Source organism: Drosophila tropicalis, unplaced genomic scaffold (genome assembly GCF_018151085.1).
Source record: "Drosophila tropicalis isolate 14030-0801.00 unplaced genomic scaffold, ASM1815108v1 contig_859, whole genome shotgun sequence".
Taxonomy (NCBI): domain Eukaryota; kingdom Metazoa; phylum Arthropoda; class Insecta; order Diptera; family Drosophilidae; genus Drosophila; species Drosophila tropicalis.
This window is the reverse complement of record NW_027173353.1, coordinates 5,498,438-5,522,371: the sequence shown is the minus strand read 5'-3', so window position 1 is coordinate 5,522,371 and position 23,934 is coordinate 5,498,438. Positions and strand designations below refer to the sequence as shown.

The following is a 23,934-nucleotide window of genomic DNA, read 5'->3' as shown; positions in this document are numbered from 1 at the left end:
ATCCAAGACCAACAAGTGCGAACCGAACCGAACCAACAACACTAAACAGGAAGTCCTCATCGGCATTCGATTCGTAGTCATCAGAGTTACGCCCCATACCAAAAGATGCAGTCGCAAAGGGCAGTCCCGTTCCTGTTCCCACGGCAAAGCCATGGTTCAGTTCATTATCCTTTCGCCCATAAGCAAATCATAACACACAAATCTAAGTAGAAACGGCAGCTGTTCCTGGGCAAAATTCCCATGCTCAATGCGGGCAGGTGAGCAAAAAATGAAGAAAAAAACATATACATAAATGTCTTTTGGTGTGAGAAACTGAGGAGGAAAGTGTTTCCCACGATCCTGGCATAGGGACGGATCCTTGATAAGGGTGCCAGGGCAAGCAACAAAAGGAAAAGCGAACAAACAATAAGAAGAAGCCCAGAATCGACAACGAGCCGAGCCGAGCAGAACCTCAAGAAACGGAAGGGTCGACCAACCCTCATACCAGCACACGATCACGAAATGCCAGCACAGAACTCAACTGAAGTGATCATGGGGGTTGATTCTCTCTCTCTCTCATTCTTGGTGTCTCTCTGGGACTATAAAAGGTAGAGGCCCAACCGGACAAGAGCACACAACGTCTTGCACTGCAGTCAGAGCAACAGCTACAACAAATAAATAAATTTTCCAAAAATGTCTTCACTACAAATGTCGGAAATGTCCAAGACCTATCAGTACCGCAAGGTGATGAAACCCATGCTGGAGAGGAAGCGTCGGGCACGCATTAACAAATGCCTGGATGAGCTCAAAGATCTAATGGTGGCCACATTGGAGTCGGAGGGTGAACATGTCACCCGGCTGGAGAAGGCCGATATCCTGGAGCTGACAGTGACCCATCTGCAAAAGATGAAGCAACAACGCCAACACAAACGAGCCAACGGCGAGGAGTCTACTCTCAGTCCAGCTGAAGGATTCCGTTCTGGTTATATTCATGCCGTCAACGAAGTATCCCGTTCTCTATCCCAATTGCCCGGCGTCAATGTTAGCCTGGGCACTCAATTGATGACACATTTGGGCCAGCGATTGAATCAACTGCAACCAGCCGTAAAGGAGGTTCTACCCATAACTGCTCCACTCTCGGTGCACATTGCCAGCCGGGAGGCCTACTCAGTGCCCATTTCACCCATCTCCAGCTATGCCGGTAGTCCCAATTCAAGTGTGGCCAGTGCTTCGCTACTCACCACATGCGGATCATCAAGTCAAATTAGCAAAATCGATGACATGGACAGCGAGGATGAGGAGAATGTCTGGCGACCTTGGTAGATCAATTTACCAAACACCCTAGAAAAAGAATTACAACAATGTCTTCCATTTAGTTTATAAGTACGAAAAGATAAAAAACAACAAAAGCTTTACACCGAGGCCCAGATCAGATGTGATAATAAATTATAAATAGTAAAACAAAACAAAACAAAAAAAACAGAGACTTTTCTTATTGAAGGAGATGTGCTTGCCAATTGGTCATCTATTTAATGGTCATTTTGTGTTTCCATCGAGCGGAAATGCTCAGCCGACATTTTACCCAATTCGTTGTAATTTTTCTTTTTTTTCGGGTCTTGGCTCTTTTTTTTGTTTTTGGTTTTTGTGGAAAGAAAGCGAAAACAATGCCAAGGCCGAAAACGAACACGTGTGCAGACAATAAACCTGGGTTTCGGCTTAGGTAACAACAAAGTATAAAAAATTAGAGACTTATCTTTTGCCCCCCCATCCATCCAACCATCCATCCATTCATCCATCCTCTCTAGAGCTCGGCGTGTCTAATCGAGTTACGACAATGTCGCTCAGACTTAGGGGGCAAGAAGAATACAAAGGGATCAAGGGATCGCATCGAGTCATCGCTCAACCATCCTTTCAATTTTTCTCCTCTCCTTTTCTTCAGTTTTCCCATTTTTCTTATTTTCCTATTTTACTTCTCTTTTTGTTTTCTGTTGTTGTCTTTTGAGCTAGAAAATCAAAAATCGTGTGCACAATGGTCAAGGCAAGGCTATCTATAATTGCTCTTTGGTTATCCAGGTAAGTAAATGATTGTCTTGCCCTAGGCCCTTGGGTAACATGGCATACCAAACAGGATATCGGTTTTTATTTTCAGTTTTATTTTTTATTCTTTCGTTTTTTTTGTGAGCCCGCATCATTTGCTTATCTGGGCTCTCGGCTTTCGTCTGTTTTGTTGGATCCCAAGACCAGTAGCCGTTAACCAAGAGACGCCCGTGTTAAGCAATCAAGCAGCAAGAGAAATAAAATAGTAAAGGAGGCCAAGACAAGAAGATAAATATCAAGGGATTATGCTGGGCTCCCTAGAGATGGTCACCGAGACATAAACTTTTCGTGATTAAATTTTAATTTATTTAAGAGGAACATAACTAAAAGCGGAAGTTGAGGCTCTTAAATTAAATAGAGTTTGATTAATTAGATTAGGCTTCTTCTCTTATCGACATCGGTCTTTCTTACAAAAGATCGTTTCCTTTTGAAATTTGCCTTTTTAAAGGCATAACTTACAGAAAAGATTTCCATTTTAAGACCCATGACCTTAAGTTTGCACCCTTCTTAAAGAAAGAGCTTATTAGATAGGGAAAGTTCTCTTCTAAGAACTTGAATTGAACGCTTCCTAAAGGAGAACTTTTTCCTTCAACTAAAACCTAACTTGAAGAAGGACTTCTTTCAGTCCCTTTGGCTCTATTATATGCTTAATGAAGTCAGTTAACAAAGTTCTATAAAGGAACTTAATGAAGTCAGTCAAAAAAGTTCTATAAAGGAGTTAAATAATCCAACTATTTTAAATTCAAAGGAATCATTCTTGATAATAGGATACTTAAGACTATACACTAGATTGATTACTATTGAAATTTGCTTTGCGCTAAGATCTGCGAATCATTTGATTAACACTCAATCATCTTGCTGGCAGAATGTATAGTCAGGGGTCCATCCCTATGATCTCAGCATAAGTGTTGCATGACAATGACAAGATTGTTCGGACAATGGACAATAAGCCAAAATATGTCCGACTATTGGATGTAATAAGGCACCCAATACGAAAAGGAAATGCAATGCTGGATATAACAAAGGGTACTTAATCTTGTAGGTAAAACCCGATGAATGATGAACGAATGGCAAGGTAACCGAAACCGAGCTCTTACACCGATTCGGAGCTCGCAACGCAAGCCCAAGTCATTAAAAACTACAATACACAAACTGCATACGAATCACTCGAAGGGCTCAGAGCGCACACGCACAAGACTATGGACCAAGACGGGGTGGACGAGGGGATAGTCAGGGGTGGGGTAGGGCCAACAAGGGACTGACAGACAGAAATATCAGAAGCGAAGATCGTGAGAAAATGGTTTGGAACGTGGTTCTCACACGATCGACACACCTGCCCTTTTTTTTATATTTTTTTGTTGTTGTACGTATTGCAGCGACAGGGACAGAGACAGAGATAGAGATAGAGAGTCGAGGCTGGAGCTGGAGTCGGCGACGATGACGTTCGTTTCGTTTTTTGAATTCAAGATACAAGACCACTTACGGGCAAGATCACGACCGTATATACGTACCTTACCTGGGCCGAGAGGCACAGTCAGAAAGGAGAGGGGCGGTTGAGTGAGTGAGACAAAAGCAGCGTGCGGTAAGTGTGTGTGCGGCTATATTGACGCTCGAGTCGAGTCGAGCCGTTGTTGTGCATTGGCCAACATTGTAATGACTGTGGACACACGATCGTTAAGACCATTCGGCGGTATGGACACAGAAACAACAAAAAAGGGGTAGGACGTGTCAAGCGGCAAGGGGGGCGACCTGAGGCGCGGCGCATGCGCAAAGCAGCGCAGTTAACGTCGTCGTCGTCTTCGCAGTTTTGTTGAACGAACTCAATTTAGTTTGTTTATGACCAAAAAGGTAGATGAATGCAGATGCCAAAGGGGCGGCGGGCGATAGAAGGTGAGGCGGAGGTGGGGTGAGCTGAGCCGAGCAGAGACGAGATGAGGTGAGGGTAGCCACACACCACACACACTTATATGGTGTGTGCTATTGACTCTGTAATATCTTTAATATGGGATGTTGTTACACTACATTGGCACACGCTCTTGCTGCCACTGGACACTGGACCTGAAGCTGCCCACAAGCAGTCTCTCTCTCTCTGTGTATGTGTGCTTGAGTGTTTGTATGGGGAGTTGGGGTTTCGGTTAGAGGTTTTTGGGATGCTGTCTTTCCCTTACTCCCCAGAGCCCCATCTTTGAAACGCAGCCGGTTTTCCACTTCACTCCTTTTCTCTCTCTCTCTCTCGATCTGTCTCTTTTGTTGAGCTTGTGCTTACTTTAATATGGCTGCATTAAAAATTTTTGCGGCGTGTGTATTATGACTGAAGTAGGTGGTAGAGTGCCTGGACCCGCGGTGCTTGTCGCCTCTATATGAGTGAGTGAGTGAGTGAGTGAATTGGGGGGCCCGAAGGCATGCTGAGGTCACGTGATGATGATCATCATTATCATAATGTTGCTGCACATGCAGTACTGTACTTAAGTTGTATGTGGCTATAAAATTAAATGTATCCAAGCAATTTTTATAAGTAAAGTCATTGTTTAAAAGAAAGTGACATTCAGCTGTACCCACTCCATAGGATTGGTTTACCAATCATTTGATTTGGTGATCTTCAAATCTATATAAATGTGCAAAAACCGTGGATACAATATTTGTCACTTGGTGAGGGGAAAACTCTGAATTTAGGTCACAATCACAAGTAAATCTCCCTGTCCTGGATCCTTAAAGAACTTTCATTCGATGCAGAAACTCAGAAACAAAGTTTCTTTCTATATTTTCTTAGCACTACTTCTACTTAATCTTAATATTACTTACCTTTATATATATATTTATAAAATACAACTTTTATATAATGTATTTATGTAATGTAAAAGTTAATTGAAGTTTATTGAGTTCAATTAAAAACGAAATCACCATCTCGGCTACTTCAGCTGAGAATCCATTGATATACATACATATGTAGTTCAAGTCTTTGATGGGCTTATTAGCCAACTAAAATGACCGTATTTCATGTCTTGATTGAGGGAGGGGGGACAAAAAAAACTGTGGATCTTAACAATTTGATCTATTTCTTTCCAGCTAACTACCGTTGCCCGATCACCACAAAATACTTATAAAAAAAATAGCTGTAGTTTGCCATTTATTTTTTGTTTGGTGTTTTTTTTGGCCATGCGCCAGGTCTGTGTGCCAATGTTACGTGACTAATCACATTTCTCAAAGATTAACAACAATCAGCGCAAGCTTCAACGGTCCAACAGACACACTATTGGCCGCGTCTACTAAGTGGAGATATAGTCAAAGTCATGTAGTCATCATCAAAAACAAAATAAAACAAAAACAAAACGCTCAGACTGAAGTTCCGTAACCGAATCTCTGAATCTCTCACCATGTCATTTTGCTTTTGCTTTGGCTATGGCTTTGTTGTTGTGCCGGTATGACAGTGGACGGCCGGACAATTGGACAGTTGGCGGTCGACGATCGTGGGGGCTTAATTTGCCATGTCTGGCGCATGTGCCAAACGGTCAAGCCATTGACAGGCGAGCCGAGGTTCTCACACTCTCGACCACGATCAGTAAGCAAGCAAGGCAAGCAGAATAAAAAAAAAACTTCATGATAAATGACGTTTCCTAGAATTGAGGTTTTTTTTTTTTGTATATTTTTATTTTTATTATTTAATTGCGGCAGCGCCAACCCGCAGAACACAAAACAGAACATAATGAGGCCAGATTGTTCGAGTTGAAGTGTGGGAAAATGGGTTTTTTTTTAGCGACTTCCGGTTTAGTGGTTTCTCTTGATTTGATATAGAAGAAAGAACCAAGTACTAAGCTATGTATATCCATACAGATATGGGTAGGGCTAGGCTGATTGCTTAATTGATGGACAAACAAAATATAAAACAGAAAAAATTTTATCTTTTCAATTTACAAATTTCATTTATTTTTATATACAAAATTCATAGAAATGTTTTGCTGGGGACATTTACTCCGTTAGCCAAGTAGTGGAGGCTCTTTGAAGATTTATGTGTGTCCCAACTGTAAGATCCGAGGGCGCTTGCCAGCGCTTAGTCCTGATCCTGTTCATCTCCTCTGCCTGAGGGGAGGGGAGGGTGGCGGAAAGATTGTCTCTATAGGCCTTTGTTTTGTGTATTTTCAAGGCCAGGCATCAGATTGTTGCTGCTCACCAGGGACGCCACATGGGTCCATCACTTGGAGCTGGACTGGGACTGCAACTGACACTGGACGATGAATCCAAGCTGCCGCATTCCGATGGTGGTGGGGTGACCACAGTAACCAAAGAGACGGGAGCATCTTGAACTGGTGGTTGGGGCATTGTGGGTACCACAACTTGCAAATAATTGAGACGATGTCCCAGATGGCTCATAAGTTGTGTGCCCAAATCGACACTGACATTGGGTACAGCAGCCAAAGTCTTGGATACTTCATTGGCGGCATGCACATAGCCGGCACGAAAACTTTCCGCAATGCTGAGCTTGGAGTCACATGCTGATGATGATGACGATGCTGATGATCCACCAGGAGCAGAAGTCACCGATCCCAATTTCAATTGCTTTTGGGCTCGCAATTTTTTCATATGCTCCACTGTCAATTCCAAAATGTCAGCTTTCTCCAACCGTGTGATATGCTCACCCTCTTGCGTCAAGCACTCGACCATTATATCTTTCAGCTCATCCAAACACTTGTTGATACGTGCCCGACGCTTTCGTTCCAGCATTGGTTTCATCACCTTGCGGTATTGATAAGTCTTTGACATTTCCATTTCCAGCACCATTTTTCTCAAAAAAGTCGCGTAATCCACAAAAATATGATCAAGAAGAAGAGAAATCTATGTAGTCACGGGAACGTAGTGTGTGCGCTTTGAAGTCACAGCTTTGAATGATTCAGCTGAGCTGTGAGTGCTTGGCTTTATATAGGCTCGCATATGGTCACATTTGGAGGTATGAGTGCGAGCGAGATACTCGTTTTGCCTCGTGCTCTGCCTGCTGCTGCTAGCGATGGTGGTGGTGGTGGTGGTTGGCGGTGGTTGGCTTCTGTTTACGTATGCCTCACTCGTCGCCCGTCTACGTCTCCTCCCCCCTTCTTCTCCTTTGGGTTTATCTCTCTTTCACTCTCTATGTGTGTGTGTGTGTGTTTGTGGAGGGCAATAAAATGACTTGAGCTGTGCGACTGCGCCTCCGTCTCCGTCATCGTCATTCTCTCTTTCTCAAGTCAATGTGTACGTGTGTGTGTGTTTGTGTGTGTGTAGTGATTGTTATACCGTGGGAAACTGTTTCGCAGCCGATTTCCACGACGACGACGACGACAACGGACTGAGACTGGGTCTGGGGCTGGGGCTGGCCTGACTTCTTCTCTGATTGTGCATGCTTGGCAGTCCGTCCGTCCGTCTGTCTGTCGGTCTGTTTGTCCGTCCGTCCGACCGTCCAGCTGACTGGCCCGCCTTTAAGAGCTCTAGCAAGCACATGCCTTCCATCCATAACAAGATGTTTGCATTTCAATTCATTTGTATGGTCGTCGGTTGGGTTTTGGAGTCGGATCTCGGCTGCTTGTGCCTTCACTTCACCCTTTTGCAGTAGCCTTATGGCACGCTGATAATTGTGGAAGGCAGAGAAGAGCTCATTTTTTCGGTTGTTGTTGTTGTTGTTGCTGTTTTTTCGGTTTTTTTTTGTTAACGCTTTATGGATCATTGATTGGATCGTCGTGGGTTTCGTGGGACGAGCATTACGCTTTTCGTTTACATGATTATTCTTGATTGTCGGCTTTAGGTCGGGCCCGAACCCACAGACGCTTCTATTTGTAGACAATTACCCATTGAACTCGGCTTTTGGATTTTGGATTCTGGAAAGTCTCAGCAGAAAGCACACGCTATAAAAATGACTGTAGATCGGGCATTTTGGCACGTCACGAATGAGAAGTTAACTACTTGGAATATCTATTAATAGCACTTGAAGCAAACTACTAATTGTGATTCATCTATGTTTATCTCTTACACTGTCTCCCTCTCTCTGTCTCTGGCTATCTCTCTCTTGGTATGACACAAAGATTGAATTTCACAAGATTTAATTAGCGCCAAGCGCCGTCACATTGAAAATGACACGAGCTGCGGCTGGTTAAACTCATTTAGACAGACACAAATTGAGATTGCGGCGTTTTGTACGCATTTAAAATGAGCTACAACAACAATAACAACAACAACAAAAAAGGCCCGGCAAACATATGCTCATCAGTCAGGCAACTTATCTAACTTCAAATTAACTACAATGACCAATCGACCAACCGAACGACCTACTGTTTAACTAAATCTGACTGCTCCGGAAATGGTTAATTCGTTTCAACGGGAGGGAAAATAAATCAGTTGTAAATGTTGTTAACTATTAAGAATAGGGTTTCATTACTAATGACAAGAACTCGGCCATTATTTGTTAATCAATCACAAATTCTAGTTTAAATTAAGCAATTACAAATGTACTTGTATTGTATATGTACATATATTGGATAAGTACTTTATAAGTTTATATCAATCACATGAAAGTAAGAACTTTATTTTATAGTTAGTTCTTATCTAAAGTAATGGAGGAAAGTAATGAATTTAATGGAAATCTAATCTTATTAAGAGGTCATGCTACATTTTGGCATTATCCTGGTTGACACGTTACTTACAAGTACTTCAATTGATATTGAGATTATTCTAAAGAGTTTTTCCTGAAAAGGACCCAAAAAGGATCTATCAGTTGTGTTTCTGAAAAATCTAATAAATTCTTAAGCCAGGGTTTTATATTTCAAAGGAACATGGATCATTAATTTTGGAAACATTAATTCCAATTGCTAAGAATCAATTACTTTTGGCACGTGCCAGTTGCTAATAATGAAACAAGAATGTGAATGTATTCATTACTGGCCAGCAGATTGAATCATTAAGTAAAATAACTAATTTGAAATACTTTTTCAATGAAATCAATGTACATTGTTACATCATTATTTCATTTTAAGTGGAAATGGTCATAAATTCCAAGTATGACATTTTATTGGAAACTACAAGCACTTCCTTTACAGAAGCATTATCAACAAACGTTTATTAACCGAATATTGATAAGAAACAGCAAAAAATTACCATAATTGATTTAATTGTACTTGTATTCTGTGTATATATATTTTAAGTAGTTTATTCCTAAATTTCATGATTAATTTCAATTCAGAGAGTTGAAATTTCACAACTTTTGGAAAAATGAATTCATTCATTCATTTGTATATGTATTTGTTGACCATTTTGTGTATTCAAAACCGCAAAAACCGCAAAAATTTGATAGGTTCCAAAATTTTTTTTTAAACGATATAACTTTTTATCGGATTCTTGTTGTTGTTGCTTTTTGGTTAATTTTATCAGAATTTCCGTTAGATTATGATATTCCCAATAAGTTCCAGAAGAAGTGATTCACATCCGAGATGTCTCGGGCGAGTAGAGCATTTAGCAAAGTCGTTTATGACCGCAACCAACTTAAAGTCAAATACACACACACACAGACACCCCAACAGTCCTCAACGAAGACCTCATTTCTCTCTCCTTTTTGTATTTTATTTTAATTTTTTTGTTAAACAATTTTTATTTTTTTTATCGATGGCATACGCACGCGCGAATTTCAGTGCCCCCACTGAGTCGACCAACTTTGGGGCTGATCTGCAACCGACCAAGCCGACCAGTGGGTCGGTCAGAAGGGGGTGCGGGGGTCAGGCCACTCAGCACGAGAGCGTGCAAAGCACAGAGACTAACAACAACAACAACAAGAGGCATGGCGTGTTGTTGAATTAATTTATATCCAACAGTGCGCTTTCAACTTTATTGCGCCGCGAAAAGCAGCCAGCCAAACCGAACCAAGCCAAGCCAAGCCAAGCCAAGTGATTCCCCCCCGCAAACCCACACAAACACACAGACACACATATGTATATGTATGCCCCAATACACACACACACACACACTGATAGAGCTCCAGACCGTGGGAAACAAACTCGTGCCAGTCGTTTCATTGCTGTCAAATAATATCTTGATGGGGATCAACTTGAAAAGATTGGTTGGTGGGGCTCTCTGGTCTCTGGTCCGCAGTTTAGGATGCGGTCGACGCTTTTGTATACTTATATATATGTATATACATACACACATATATGTATATGTATATTTTTTTAGGTCTCTTTTTTTACACATTTGTTCGTCATAGCCTGAGCTGGCGGCATTGGCATCTCTTGCTCTCTCTGTCTCTCTTTTGGAATATGTATGTAAAGATCCAAAAACAACAAAAAAAAAAAAATAAAATAAAAGCTGAAACCAGTTTGCCATCCGCCAAAGCGAGGCTGAGCCAGCTCGTTGGGATGCCGACACATACTCTCTGGGCTAAGATCACATAAAAACGAACCGGCACACCTCCTCCTTCTGCCCCCCACCTCTCCACCTTCTCTCCTGCATCTCTACTCCCCCAACTCCTCTGCTTCTGCTTGTGAATGGTTAGCCTAACTGGCTGACTGGCTCCTCCGCCTTTACTTTTATGCACTGTTTGTGTTGTGTATACATTTTTTCGAGCACTTGGCACGTTGCCCATTATCTTGGCTTGAGGCTTTTTTTTTACCCTCCCCTCCTGCCAACGCCGCCTTCGACCACTTCTTCTTTTTATTCATCTTTGTCTTCAGCTTCCATGCCTTCTTCCATGGTCTTCGTCTTGTTTCGAGTGCATATATCATATTACCATGAGGGCAGCAACAAACATCACCCAGTGAGTGTACATTTGTGTGTGTGTGTGTTTGTTTGTAAGTGTAAACTGTCAATGCCCTCCACCCCCTTCCCCACCATGGCTACCCATCCACACAGAAGAGTTGCAATGAAAATTGAAATTCTATTTCGACCCCAACCAAGCTGAGAGTCTAACATAAACATTACTCAGTCTCTTATCTTCCTGGGGGGAACGATTTACCATTTCAAAGATAAGCCCAAAGATCATAAAACGAGAAAATCAAAATCCCCTACAAAGTGCTTTTTACACTTAATCAGAGAATGTGAAATGAGGAGAAAATATGTCACTTAGATAAACTACTTCCAGATCATTATTAAGTCCAATTTCTGAATTAAGACACTAAGATTGGCATTACTTACTCAGATCTTAGATCCTTTAAGATTCACTTTTTAAGCGGAACTACTAAATTCTAGTGCTTATCGGGTATTCTCTGAGTTACTGATACTGATTACTCTCTGAGTTCAAAAAGCAGTTGAAGCCAACTTTGAAGATTGGATCACTGAGAAAAATATATCTTAGGAACAAGAAGAAGGAAAGAGAAATCTTGATCTTCCATTACAATATGGCGTTTGGCTCATAACTTTCGTCTTTTAGGGAAAGTCGTTCTTATCAAAATTTAACCAGTTTTATAGTTCAAAATCAATCTGGATTCCTTGCCGAGGATCATGTACTGGCGATTAGGAAAACACACCCAAAACGAGTGGAGATTATAGATTAAAAAGTATGTGTCAAATGGGATTAAAATTTTCATATAATATATGTAGTTGAGCTTTTAAAAATTCTAACCCATAAATTATGAATGATAAATTTTTAAAAGTACCCAAATCTCATTTGGTTTGCATGTCTTCTGTAAATCAAACCTAACTCTTTTGTCTAACAATATCTCTTCAATGGATTTTCTAAATGGATTTCATTAAACTCTTCCAAGTTCGATAAGACCCTCTCCTTCTTATTGTTGGTTCTAATTGCCACTTATCCCATTCCAGTCAAAGCATGGATGATTGTGAAATGTGTGTGCACACACAAGTTACAAGTAACGAGTTATATTTGGCCCATTAGAGCTGATCTTTTATATCTTTCCCTCGTTTCATTGTCACCCATGAAATGCCCTGAAATGACAAAGCAAAGCAAAGATAAGCCAAGTCAAAGGAGACCATAAAAAATTGTCCCCTACCCGTAAATAAAAAAGCAAAACTCTTAAAGTCTCCCAGCTCGCTTTGCTCACACTTCAGTTCCAAATCGTTTGCTCCCTAAATGTATATTCCTATACTCATGCCCAGTCCAATCGAGTTTATCAGTCAAAAGAAGAAAAACGAAACTAAAACCCTCACACTTTCAGCACACTTGGACCCTGAAATTAATTAAAATATCTACAAGTATGTGTATACACACCCCTAAGGGGGAACCACATACACAGAGAGATATTCGAATTGAAATCGAAGACAAGTGGCAGCCACATTTCATTTGGTTCTGGTGGTAATGTTGATGGTGGTGGTTTCTGGCTGTCTCGATCCCTGTGGGAAAGTTTCAGAAATCAAAACATTAAGGACAAGTGATTCAAAATGCCTATACAAATACCATTTGCAACCCCTCAAGAAAACACAGAGACCAAACCAAATATAACCAGGACGAAGATGCGTGGGAATGCCTTTATGTTGATTGCCCATTAGGAATACAATTTGCAACTCCTTTTTCTTTATGGTTGTGCTCAGGATCATCGTTTGCTTGACTGCTTTGCTCGTGAGAAATTTTTCGAAGGAACACCTGCCCTTTTTGGGTTTCTTTTTGACGGGGGATCTTCAATTTTCAATGGTTCCTTGGCTTATATGTATTTCCTTAAAATTTCAGGGCACCGAAAAATTGTTTCCCACACTCAGGACTGGTTGGGTTTCAGTTGCAGTTTTACTGTTTTTTTGCCCTTTATCTTCTTTTTTCTTGTTGTGCGTGTGTGTGTGTGTGTGAGTGTGTGGGGGTACGTTTCCTTAAATGCACTCACTGGCGACTTCCTTGGGCTCTCTCTTGTTGCCATCTACCAGCTAACATCTACCGGCTACCTGCTGCCCTTAGAGTCGTATTTCAGGTTCTCGCTTATCTTCTCTGCTTGTGTGCTCTCTGTGTCTCTGAATCCGAGGGTGGGGAATCTCTGTGGTCTCTCTCTCTTGTGCGTACCACGTACGCAGGGGTCTGTCGGCGACCCTTCTTGTGTGTTTGTTCGCTCAGCTCGCTGGCTACACAGGAAATGCATTTCGAACCGTCGTTGGAACTGGCGTGGCTGCCTATAAAAGGCGACTGCCGGTCGGTTGGGAAATCATTCTGACATCGTCAGCGTTTCAAGCAACATATACAACAAAACAAGCCTAGTTTTTCCCAAAAACTAAAGAAAACCCGAACTATATAAAAATGTGCCAACAAGTCATTGTCGCCGCCACCAACAACTCAACCACCAACAAAATGAAGACCAGCTACAGCATCAAGCAGGTCTTGAAGACTCTGTTCAAGAAGCAGCAAAAGCAACAACAGCAATTCCAACGTCAACACTCTTTGGAATCTCTGGAATCGGTGGAAAATCTACGTAACGCTCAAGTCGAGGAGGCCTACTATGCCGAAATCGATGAGAATGCCGCCAATGAGAAAATTGCCCAGTATGAATTGGAAAATCACATTGAACAGGATGAGGATGAGGATGTCTATGTGCCTGTACGTTTCGCTCGCACTCAGGCTGGCACTTTCTTCTGGACCACCAATCTGCAGCCAGTTGCCAGCATTGAGCCAGCCCATTGCTACTCCATGCAATATCAAGATCGTTGGGCTCAGGCTTAAATAACATCATCTGACCTGATCTGATCATCCATTTGACAATCTTCAAGCTTTAATCATTGTGATACCAGCAGCGGCCTTCCAGCTACAACAAAAAATCTCAGCGATCCAGCGCTTCCAATTAGTACTTAAGTTATTTGTGATAGAAAATGAGAGCTTTAACAAAAACAAAAACTAAATACAAAAAAAACTGATAACAACAAAAAAAAACAAAAAATTCTTATAATTGTTTTGGGTTTCTCTTGGGGTTTTCCTTTCTTTAGTTTCTTTAGCGTTTTTATTACTCACAAATGTTATGACATGTGAAATATCTTTTCATCTGTTGCTCCACCTTGTTTGTGTTCCATAAAATTTGTTTGGTCTAGCTACGTGCAGCCTGATAAGAATGACTACCCCATGTGGTACTTACTTACTTATTCGCTATGTTTCCCTCAGACACGATACAAATTTGAAATGCTTTCTTATTTAAGTATTTTTTGATTTCTTTATGACGTCAATGACACTTTTTGGAAAAATAAGATATAAATTCTTGGGCTACAACATGCATACACTGATTACTTTTTCTCTCTCTCTCTTTCTGATGATTGAGCATAATTCAACCCTAAAAGCATTATCCTGTACATCTAATGGAACAATTGGTACAAATCCTTACATTCGGGTTTCATATTTCAAAACAATTTCTACATTATCAACTTAAGATAAAAGGTTATTTGAGTTTTTGGAAATGTGAAGGGCAACTATTGTCTTTTTTTAATTTCATGGCTGAGGAAATTGAAAGTAATTAGCAGACCGAAAAAAGATAATTTTAGAACCGTTTTGGTTTTGAGTAAGGAGCGAAGACAAAAAGGTATAAAAGGTAACAAAAAAAGGTTAATATAGGCGGCGATTTGATTTTTCGCTTCGGGCTTCAATTAATTACTTTTGATGATGATTTTTTGGGTTTTTTCTATGATCTTGGCTACTAAGAGCCTGAGCAATGGTTGTCTTCTCGAGAAGCAGGATTATCGATGTATAAATAAACAATATTTGTTTGTGACTGAGTTTGTTTATTCTTTATAGATTCTAAGCGGGTCTTGTTATCTTTTGGTAGTTTGTTTGGAGAAGGTTTATTTGTATTGCTAAGAAATTATCAATAAAGTACAACTATTTGTTTTATTATTACTAATTTAACAAAACTCCTTTTAAAGTCTCTACCTATTAAATGTCTAAAGAAAAAAACAAGACGGGGCCAAAGTTTCTTAATAAAAAACATATCAAAAATGTGGAACAAAGTATGAAAAGTTCTTAAGAACTTGATTTTCTACAATTGGCCTTGTCTTGTGGCCTTCCACTATATAGCCTGAAGCTTGTCATGTTGCCAATTATTCTATGAGGCAACTATGTTTGTAAGTACATGGTATCACCTTGGCTAAGGCCACCTGTCTATATGTGTCTATTCCGTCAACCTGTCCACTTTCCACTCCCTCTCGTTTTGGCCCACCAAATAAGGGCAACGTGCGCATAACTTCACGGCAATTCCCTGCACGAGTCTTCTTGTCGTACAACTTATTTATGGGCCTTTTTTCGTTCTAGAAAGAAGAAAATAAGTAAACACAAGTGACAGAGCGAAAGAAAAAGGAAAAACCCCAAACCACAATTAAAATGCAACATGTTGACGTCCCAACACCTTCCATCAGCCGAGGCCCAGTCACATGCCAAGGTGTATCGAGGCGGACGTTGAAATTGGGCATAAAAAGCATAGAGTACCGCAAAAAGATAATCGTCTTAGCTAGAATCAAACCCAACCCGAACCCGAACCGAAACCGAATATCCAAATCCCAAATCTCTTGGTTCTTGGCTTCCCTTGGATCAATCACAAACGCATTTCACCTACACTAAAAATGCAAATTGATGTTGATGTTGAAATTCTGGTAGCGCCGTGACGTAAATTAAGTAGCAATATAAGTTTCTGTTAAATTGTCTTTGACAGCACATAATTAATTTCGTATGCAAAGCGACGTTTGTCTGCACGAACAACAAGGAATGAAAATTGGATGGGATGGGATGGGATCGTATAAAAAGAAAGAATGCCATGGATGATGACGATGATGATGATGATGATGGTGATGATGATAATGATGATTGCGGCAGCCAGATAGTCATCATCATACACTATGTATGTAAGTGTATGCCTGAGCCATGGTCATTTACATACTCAACCAACCAACTAAAGAACCAACCAGCTCCCCTTCCTCTTCTTCTATTACTTTTGACCAACTTCAACTCCCAACTCCATCTCGATTCTGGGCTGGGTCTGGGTTTAACGTACTCTCTCGCATGTACTCAATATGTTGTCCAAAGCACTGTGCGGCCTTCGCGTGCGTGACCGGCATACGCATGCGTCTTAGCGGTCATTGGATTGGTCAACAACACACAAAATGTTTGTGTGTGTGTGTGTGTGGGCCCCAAAACTGAATAAAACTCTATGCTAAACCATGCTGAGGGCGCCGCAAGCAACAAGTGTGTGAACACATTAAACGGTGATTAGACCTAACCGAGTTGTTGCTGTTATTATACAAACACCTCAGGTTTCTTCTACTTGCCTCTATCGTTCGCGCACCACCGCTGAGTAGCCTCAATTAGCCATTTTTATACGGGAAGCTGCTTCTTGCTTCTTCGGTTGATGGGGGAATTAATCTTCGAAATGCCTGCAATGAGGGCCATCTAGAACACGACCAAATCTATTATTTATTCTAATTTTAATGTCTTATCAAATTTTAAACAGATGAAACTTGTTAAACATTAATCAAGCGAACTAGCGAGTAAAGAAAAAACTTACTCTGCTTTTTAATATACATATATTATTTTTATTTTTTAATGTTTATATTTTTCTTTAAGAACAAATCATTTTCAAACGGAAATCTAATTTACACACTGTTTAAGGCATATTTAATTAAATGGGTCGACAAAATGCAGTAAAATGGCATACAAGTTTGAAGGATCTGTGGTCAAATTGGACTTTCTCTACACTTTCCTACTCAAATATATCCTTTACTTACTATTCTGTTACAAAAAATATTAGAAATACGCAAATTTCCTTTTGTTTGCGGCTCTTAATACAGATTTATATAAAATTACGTATACGCCATGTTGTTATACATATGTGGGCAATAAAGAAACCCAAATCAAATCAATTTAAGAATAATTATATGCACTTAGGGAACCCAAATTCAATGAAAATTCATCACGATAATTATTATTTTCGAATGTATGCCAATTATTTTGTTTTTGTTTATATTTTGAATTGTAAGCAACTTTTTAAGGACTTTGTTGTTAATTTAATAACTAAGACTAAACGCGAAATGTGTGTAGAATCAATTAATTACTTAAAATCGTAATTTTTTCATATTCCAGGTATTCTTTTTACTTCCTTTATTCTCAAGGGTCATTAACTTCTAGGATACAAGTCCTCAAATTATGGGCTAAATGTATAGCATAGTTTTAGGAGTACGTGGTAAAAACGAAACTCAATTTATCACAACTTCACGAATCATTTGACATTTTTTAATTTACCCAAACTTTCACTTATCAAGAGGTAAACAAGTAAATTTGTATAAAAACAACTTGTTTACTCATTTGTTTGTTTTCGTAAAGTTTAAAAGACAGATGGATGACAAACAACATTTTCGGCAATTGAAGTCAGTAACTATTTATAAATGATTCTTCCCGCGACTAACATTGTGATAAACAAGATATTAATATGATAATGGAACTGAATGATAATGATGATGATGTCTGATTGATGATGTTGATGGCATGTGTCATTCGAGACAAGACCACAGACAATAACAAACAAGTCGTCAAAATACATGCCAATTAGAGCATGGCAAAGTTTACTCTGACTGGTGACTAGCACTCACCTAGAACAAAGTAGAAGTTATGGGACCAAAACAAACAATACTTTCAATTGTATTGGTTGTGATAAGGCTGGGCCCGACACGGCCTTATCAGTGTGTATTTATGGCAATACTGATAATACGGCCCAGGTAGCTAGAAAAAGTGTGCCTAATATATATAAATCGAAGAAATTTTCAGACAGTCACAGCAATTGTAATCGATATCGAGAACCAAGCACACGTAGCCCAAAGAGCCTACAAAACAAGCGTAAAATAAAAGTCCAAAATACAAAGAAAATACCAAAACTTTCAAAATGAAATATCAAGCATTGACACTCTTCTGCCTGGCTTTGGCCTCTGGCATTGCAGCCAATTCGGTGTCCAATAACGAAACCGATTGTCCTCAAATATGCAGTTCCATCTATAAGCCAGTTTGTGCCACCGATGGCAACATCTTCAAAGAATTTGCCAGCTCATGCAATCTGAAGGCCGACAATTGTCGTCGTCAACGCAGCGCCCTGCAGAGTAAGTAGAAGTTAAGCCAATAGACCAAATCTATGTTTAATATTTACCATTTATTTGTTTCTTTAGCCTATTCCGAAACCGATGCGGCCTGGTGTAGCTCAGAGTTTGTAGAAAACCTTCACGAGAAATTGGGCAGCTTCAAATTGGATGTCAACGAATGCCTGAAACCCTGTTCCATGATCTATCAGCCAATTTGTGTTACCAATGGAAAGTACCGTGCCCTCATGAGCAACGTTTGCGCCTTTGAGACCTTCAATTGTGCCCTGCAGGTGGCAGGATTAGAAACCACAGAAAAGCTTCGTATTTTGCAAAATGAGAAATGTTAGAAACACGCAGCCAGCAGACACAAACGGAACAATACAGGCATTAAAAGTTAATTTAAAACTAATAAATTTGATGTGAAAAATAAATCTAAACGACTGTTAATAACAAATTTAACACAATCTTTTATGCCTTGTTCAGGATTTCACCTTCCCTTGTTGAGTCAATAAACTGATCATTATTAACTTCATTTTACTCTGCTCCTTTTGAAGCATCTTCGTTCTTCCGTTAGGTTTCAAGTTACCTGGGACATGAGTCAAGCAGAAGTCCTCCTGCTACCGGCAGTAATGAGAAGAAATGCTCTCAGCAAGTCCTTAAATATCAAGTTATAATTTAATTAGCACACCATTTTTCGTTATTTTTAAGTGGTAACGACAATTAAAGGACTTTCCATGTTAATTGCTTTTGATTCGACGAATTTTCGAACTTTACAAACTTTAGAACATTAACAGAGTGAAATAAGTATCCTCCCAAGTAGCATAAAAGGTATAAAGTCCTCACTTTCATTCACTAGAAGAAGAATGCAGACGTTAGTAACCTTAATTAACTATTTGCGATCCACAAAGAAGCTTCAACGACTTATAAATAGTGTCCTTCCAGAAGTTCAGACCAGAACTGAGAAGCTGTTGAACAGTTTTTGCTCCTCCTCCTCTTATTCAAAGCTAAAAAGTAGTACACTTTCTTCGTCAATGTTTATCAAACTGACTTCTTATTAGAAGACAATTTAAGTAATTGCTTGCTACTCCATTATAAACTGAAACTAATTAAATCGACAGCATCTTTAACTACTAAAGCTAAAGTTCTAGTAGAAATAATAATATTTTATATAATATCCCCATCTAATATACATTCTTATCTTTCTTTTGTTGGGAAACTTTATCCGCCAAATAACCCATAAACAATTGAGCTTTCGTTTTCATATTATCATATTATATATTGTACAATAGTTTTATTTTATATGCAAATTAATATCACATGAATGAAAGTAAATATTGCGCAAGTTGGGGGAAAAATAAATAAATAAATTGGTGTGAACAAACAAAAAAAAAATAAGTCAATTACAATTATTGTTTTGGGGGAACTCCCTTCCCCCAAAACAAAATGAGATCTCTGGTTGGTTGGTTAGTTGGTTCCGTGGGTGTGGGGATTACTCTTAGCAAAGTGTGCCAGGCAATTGACTAAAGCTCTGACATAGCCAGGCATGCAACAGATCATCGTCAACTCGCTCTTGGGTATTGGCCCAAAAGAAAGTGCCATTATCGGTGCTTATGTATTGCAATGGCAATGGCAACGGTAGTGGCAGATGATTGCTTTGCTGAGGATGAGGCTGGAACTGTGACTGTGACTGCGATTGCGACTGGGGCTGATGATGTGTGTGCTGACAGTTGCGTCCATGTTGGCAAGATCCACAGCCTTGGTTAATTGACACCTTTTCCACATAGACACTGCTGATCAGTGTGGGTGTATTGGGCGGTGGTGTCAGATCAACAACTTGCTCCACTATCTTATCTGAGGTCGATGATAATAGCAATGGTGATGATGATGATGATAATGTGGATGATGCATCTAGTTCCAAAGTTGATTTGCTTTCATCATCAGTAAATTCCTCTAGCTGCAGATGGTGTTGTTGTTGTTGTTGCTGCTGCTGTTTGTTGTGTGTTGTTGAGATCCACATTGTTGGGATGTACGAGTGTAAGTTGAGTGGGTCGTCCCTTGCCACCCACTGTGAGTAGGCGTTTCAATGGTTGCCAAACTTTTCGCATACGTCTCATCTGATTCTTAGGTAAGGTTGTTGCCGCCGGTTGCTGCTGTTGTTGTTGTTGCTGCTGTTGTGCCATGGTGCTAGCTGCCGTTAAGTTTTTCGTATCCACATACATGTTGAAAGCTTTTTATGTTGCTGTTGTTGTTGTTGTTCGTGTGTTTTTATATGCAGCGAGCGTTGCGTGTGCGCACCTCGCCAGTGTTGATCGTTTACTGATGCTGCTGCGCCAATTGCCGCTCATATTTATATATGACCCGCTGTTGCTGCGCAGCGCTGCTCTGCTCTGCTGCCAATGGCCAGTCAAGAGTGAAATCGCTGCTGATCTCACGAGTAACCAGCCACAAGCACCGTACGAAATTTGAGTGCACCACTCACACACACAGACACACTCTGACTTGTATTTCCCAAATAAATTCCAACAGGAATCCACCGAAGCAAGCTCTTCTCCTCTTTTTCTTCTTCTTCTTTTGCTGCTTCTTCTTGTTCGTTGTGTGTACTTTTCCCATGCACGTACAAGGGCCGCCTTGATGAGTTTTTGGGTTGCAGGTAGACGACGACTACAACAAAACCTGGCACAGTGTGGCAATGCATGCTTGAAATGTGGTTCAAATATATAAAATATCTTCCACATAGACTCGAAAATGAAGGAAATCTACATTTCCTTACATTCTCTATTTATGCCTAATATGTATATTCTATTGCACCTAAAACTTGATAAATATAACAATGAAATTAACTAAGTTTCATCTTTCTCTCTTCAAAAAGTCAAAGTGTCAGTTTTTAAAAGACTTTTTCAGTTAATGTATGCAATCAGGACTTATTTGATCGATTATTCCTAATTTGGGATCTGTTTCATTTGTGTTGCTATTTCATGCAAACGCGAAATGTATATCAGCAAGTGGAAAATGCAATTCATACCACTGTGCATGGCCCTGTTCGTCATGTATGCACGACTGACTTTGTTTCCACATTCACACGGTACAAGAGCCGGAGCTGGAGCCCAGTAGTAAAACATAGTTGTCCAGCCGGCAGCACCATCACCAGCAGCAGCAGTGGAAGCAGCACATACAATAGCCAGGGACGTAGTCCCACGGTTTGTATGGAGGGAATGTGATGCACCTGTTGCCCGATAGACCTTTTTAACTAAGACCCTGTATGCATTTCCGTCCTGGCGCAGGCGTCGTCATCGTCATCAGCGACGACGTCGACGTCGTTCCGAGTGTGGGAAAGGGCTTATAAGAATTTCACTTGGGTTTTTGGTTGTTTTGTTTCCTTTCTTGTGATTTGGTGTTTTATTTTGAGTTGTTGTAGTGTAGTTGTTTTTTTTTCGAGCAGCTGTTATTGCTACTTGTTCGCCTGTTTGTTGTCATTTATAATCAAGGCTCTGAGCCCTGGCACTGATAAGTTCATTTTGTTAAGGGAATTTTCGGGTACTTGGCTACTATCGTGGGACCAACTCAAGACGAGGGATTATGACATGTTGTTGTGGTTCACACGCTCAAACTGCAAAAGAAAAGGAAGAACACAAAAGACGAGACGAGGGGGAAAACGGAGATCTAATGAGGCCATGACCTGATTTAAAGATGCAGCAGCAACACTCCTAGTCCTGGCCAGTTTCCCACACTCTATCGTACAACTAGTCGGAACGGTTTGCCAAGCCAGGGGCCAAAAAGCAACAAACTCGTGCCAATCGCGTGTGCACCGCACGCCTGCAATGAATGCTAGCAAGTCGCTTTTGCCATGTTGTTGCCAATGTTGCTGTTGTTGCCGCTGCTGCTGCTGCTTCTACTACCTTTGCTTGGGAGTCTTTTCACCGTCCGTCGTCTCCATCGTAGCTATTAATCTTGAACTCTCAGCAGCATGTCGCTTCGTCTTGGCCCGTTCGTTGGTGCTGGTTGTTGGGTTGCTTGCCCCGCACATTTGCCCCCAATCAGCGCCTATCTTTGAACTGCACGTTTGCTAAATTGAAAGCGACTGAATCCAACTTCGACTCTATGACTTCAATTGCTGACTCTGTCCGACTTGACTGAGCCAAGCATGCGCCTGGGCTCGCGCCTTATAGGTAGACGATTGGACATGGAGGACAGACCAGCAAGTCAAAAGAGTTGCTATATTCATGTGTCTGTGTGTTTGTTAGCTCATTTTTTGAATACTCTATATCTCTTTTGGCCATTCAATATTAGAAAATTGAAAATGGACCCGCTTTATTAATAATTTTATAATTTTCAGATCAGTCAAAGATGTTGGGCTTAAAAAGAACTACCTATTTACTATAGAATCTTCCTGAAAATGTTTGATTCTGCATATTCAACAAAGGGCAGACTAAAGAAATGTGAAATGTTTATAAAAATTACTTAAAAAGACCCTTTAAAATAATTCATTTTGTAGCTTCATTCCAAGAATTCTTCTAGTTTTGATGAAATGAGTTTTTAAAATTATCTACTGCATACTTTTGAGGGCGATTCCTTCATAACATCGATCTTTGACCGAAATCAATGGAAATGCTTAATAAAGAAGAGTATCTCAACTTTCATATTGAAATATGTTATTTCGATATATTTTTTCTTAACCCATCAGCAAGTATTTGGCTTTTTAGCTTTTGGTTCACACGACTTTGTGAGATGGCAACAAGTTTTGTGCAAAAGTTAATGCATACAAACACATACATAGATACCTTAAAATATATATATGTATATGTATAGGTACATATATATGACAAGCAATTAGTGTGCATTGAGGTTAGTCGAAAATGGTTTGTGGCTTGACTCCGGTGATTGTTAGTGATGTTGCTGTTTGCCGGTGTCGGTGATTTTGCATATGCCACATTATTCATACGCCACGTGTGACAACAAAGTTGAAAGTTGAGACATCTTGAAAGCTGAGGCAATGCCACAACGCCACAAATTGGAGATGGCGATGGCGATGGCGATGCTGGTTTAGTGGTGGTGCCGCTGATGCTGTCGTTAGCACAACATAAAGGCCACAGCTAAGACCAAGCGAAATGGCTAACGGAAGTCATGGGCAAAAAACAAATAAACTGAAAGATTCTGCAGCATCATGGGAACTGTCGAGTCAGGCGAAATACAACAACAAGCAGGAGACAAGGGAGAAGGGTATAAAGTTATAAATGTGTGTGTGTGTGTGTGTGTGTGTGTGTATACAAAGGCGTCCAAGCACAAGTGTCATATTGCTGGCAACAAATTATATACACAGTACCCATTCAAAGAATGTTGTGGTAGCCCTGAGATCAGCGAAAATAAAAAAATATTAAAAAAAAAGAAAGAAACAGAGGAAAAAAAACACACACATCTTAGAACGACAACCGGATGTTGGGTTTATGCCGATAACAACAGCAAACACACTCAGTTAGATTTTGCTATGCAAAATGTATTATTTTCTTTTTTGGAATCCCACAGAAAAACTGTTACACTTTAATCGATACGCTTCAACGAAAAGTCGAAGCCCACAGTGAACGCATTTTGTTGCTCTTGTTGTCTGTATGTATATATGCATGAATGTGTATGTATGTATGTATGTATATGTAGTTGTCGCAGTCATCATCATCAGCCAAGCATGCGACATAATTGCGCGAGTTAAAGGCCCCCCCCTCAACCAAGCAACAGTCCAATAGACCGACCGAGCGACCGACAAACCAACCAACCAGCAGCAACACCAACAACATCAACAACATTTCAGCAATCCATCGGATCGCATCACAATCCAGCCATCCGTCCAACGTGTGGGAAACACACGACAAATCTGTTTCCCACGGTCTCGTA

The 23,934-nt window shown here is 40.3% G+C and overlaps 5 protein-coding genes across 5 annotated transcripts; 3 read left to right on the top strand and 2 right to left on the bottom strand.

Moving 5' to 3' along the window:
• Window positions 1-656: 656 nt before the first annotated feature.
• On the top strand, window positions 657-1,396 carry E(spl)mgamma-HLH (Enhancer of split mgamma, helix-loop-helix). The gene has a single exon (XM_068297247.1). The coding sequence runs from the start codon at window positions 673-675 to the stop codon at window positions 1,300-1,302; it is 630 nt and encodes a 209-aa protein (XP_068153348.1). The 5' UTR covers window positions 657-672; the 3' UTR covers window positions 1,303-1,396.
• Window positions 1,397-5,953: 4,557 nt separating this feature from the next.
• On the bottom strand, window positions 5,954-7,998 carry E(spl)mbeta-HLH (Enhancer of split mbeta, helix-loop-helix). The gene has a single exon (XM_068296790.1). It carries the CDS (start codon window positions 6,850-6,852, stop codon window positions 6,241-6,243), a length of 612 nt encoding a protein of 203 aa, XP_068152891.1. The 5' UTR covers window positions 6,853-7,998; the 3' UTR covers window positions 5,954-6,240.
• A 5,184-nt stretch (window positions 7,999-13,182) lies between these two features.
• Window positions 13,183-13,876, top strand: E(spl)malpha-BFM (Enhancer of split malpha, Bearded family member). The gene has a single exon (XM_068297851.1). It carries the CDS (start codon window positions 13,256-13,258, stop codon window positions 13,673-13,675), a length of 420 nt encoding a protein of 139 aa, XP_068153952.1. The 5' UTR covers window positions 13,183-13,255; the 3' UTR covers window positions 13,676-13,876.
• A 3,889-nt stretch (window positions 13,877-17,765) lies between these two features.
• Window positions 17,766-18,505, top strand: Kaz-m1 (Kazal-type protease inhibitor m1). The gene is made up of 2 exons (XM_068297290.1): window positions 17,766-18,072; window positions 18,139-18,505. The coding sequence occupies exons 1-2, from the start codon at window positions 17,862-17,864 to the stop codon at window positions 18,396-18,398; spliced, it is 471 nt and encodes a 156-aa protein (XP_068153391.1). The 5' UTR covers window positions 17,766-17,861; the 3' UTR covers window positions 18,399-18,505.
• Window positions 18,506-19,373: 868 nt separating this feature from the next.
• E(spl)m2-BFM (Enhancer of split m2, Bearded family member) lies at window positions 19,374-20,495 on the bottom strand. Its single transcript, XM_068297490.1, is given in 2 exon segments — window positions 19,374-20,041; window positions 20,043-20,495. Coding segments are annotated over 2 exon segments (723 nt in total). The 5' UTR covers window positions 20,271-20,495; the 3' UTR covers window positions 19,374-19,546.
• Between the last annotated feature and the right edge of the window lie 3,439 nt (window positions 20,496-23,934).

What these genes read in the sequence shown, in the direction of transcription:
- Kaz-m1 (XM_068297290.1), top strand. Translation starts at nt 17,862, where the DNA reads ATGAAATATCAAGCATTGACACTCTTCTGCCTGGCTTTGGCCTCTGGC. An exon ending in TCAACGCAGCGCCCTGCAGA is followed by an intron (nt 18,073 to 18,138) that starts GTAAGTAGAAGT and finishes TTGTTTCTTTAG; the next exon opens with CCTATTCCGAAACCGATGCG.